We start from the raw sequence: 1,552 nt of genomic DNA on the forward strand, positions 1-1,552 counted from the left end.
ATTAATTTACCTTCTAAATACCCCATACCCACACTATCCGTTTCCAACTTTCCCTCCAAGTAAGTCAGGAAGAATTGCCTGACAACACATGTGGGACTGGAGAGGTGAAATCTCTAGACAACGCAAGAGAGATTCTGGGCCCAGTGAGAAAGGTATTCGGAATGAGAGAAGGCATGGACGTGACCAAAAGCATGATCTCCATGGCTTGGCCAGTTCTAGGAGGTTATAGATGACCTTCTTCCCTGTCTCCTCTCCTCTGGTCATTGCAATAGTCTGACTGTAACATGTCCTCCTTCAGCCTCTCTCCCTTCTGTCCACATTACAGTCAGAATGGTATATCTGAGGGGCCCTGAGGTCAGTCACCTCACCTATCATATACCCTGTCACTCAAGGCCTAATAAAACACATTCTAAACTAACCTTCCCAGCCACTTCTAAACATACACTTCATCCCTGTCAAGCCAAGCAGGACTCCTTGCTTTTCCAAACACACCAGATACTCTCCCACCTCTGTAACTGTGTTCCTCTGCCTAGAATGCCTGCCTTTGAATTCTGCCTTAGGAATCCCACTCATCTTTCGGGGCCATCTTATACACCAATTCCTCCCTTAAAGCCCTCAGGTGTGTGGGATTGCTTTAATCCATAACATCCCTGCCGCCCCCGCCCCCTCCCACTCCCCCAGCAGTAGTCTCTAAAAGTGGATAAGAAAATGTTAGAAGTTGTGGTTTTATTTGAAATTTTACCACTTTTAAATTCTGTTTTTATGTTCTATTACATATGTGATATTAGCACAGGAGTATCTGAATAACACTTTTAATGGTCCAAGTGGCACAATGAAAAATGTATAAATGTTGAAAATGGCTTAAAGAAAATGTCAAAGAAAAATGTCTAAAGCACCCTATGTTCTCTTAGAGCCTCGCTCTTGTTCTGCCTTGTCATAGAAGGGGTTCTTCTTCTACAACATAAGAGCTTTGAGCTCATCTCTATTTGTTGAATGAACTGAGCTGGAAAGGCCCGTGGCAGGAGCCTTCGCTGCCCTCCCCACCTTTGTCCAGCTTGTTGTGGCTCTCCAGAAAGCTAAACCAGGCACTGCCGGTAGTGATCTCCTCGCTCTTCTCACTGGGGATGTCCTCCTTGCAGGCTGACTTGAGCTGTTCCAGATCTTCAAGGGTGATGTTGTTGGTCAGGTCCTGGAGGAGGGTCCCGTACTCAGCCATGACTGGGTTGGGAGGCAACAGAGGGAGAGGAGGCCGAGGTTAAGGTACAGGGTCTGAGTAACTCACTGGCACTACCTACCTCCCACTCTGCCTTATCAGGCGCGTGCCTAGAACATGGAGGTTGGGAGTGGGGGTGGGCAGGAATGGAGGGAGAAAAGGAAGACCTAGGGGAGGTGGGGAGGATAGACAGGAAAAAACTCGTAAGCTTGAAGCCTAGAGTGACAAGTCATACCTCCTTCCCCCCACCATCTTTTTCTTCTTCCCCCCCCTCCTCTAACAGTAACCCTGGCAACAGCTCCCTTGACTGAGGAGGCGGTTACCATAGCAACTTGCTCC

At 47.9% G+C, this 1,552-nt stretch overlaps 1 protein-coding gene across 1 annotated transcript in view; it reads right to left on the bottom strand.

The window, feature by feature from the left end:
• The window catches only part of PEA15 (phosphoprotein enriched in astrocytes 15), an 8,696-nt gene that overhangs the window by 1,936 nt on the left and 5,208 nt on the right, over window positions 1-1,552 (bottom strand). Inside the window, exon 2 of the mRNA XM_008586514.1 lies at window positions 1,045-1,218. Coding sequence (XP_008584736.1) covers window positions 1,045-1,216 — 172 coding nt within the window. The 5' untranslated portion in view covers window positions 1,217-1,218. The remainder of the gene's footprint in view (window positions 1-1,044; window positions 1,219-1,552) is intronic.

This window comes from Galeopterus variegatus, unplaced genomic scaffold (assembly GCF_000696425.1).
Source record: "Galeopterus variegatus unplaced genomic scaffold, G_variegatus-3.0.2 Scaffold4010, whole genome shotgun sequence".
NCBI classification, from domain to species: Eukaryota; Metazoa; Chordata; class Mammalia; order Dermoptera; family Cynocephalidae; genus Galeopterus; species Galeopterus variegatus.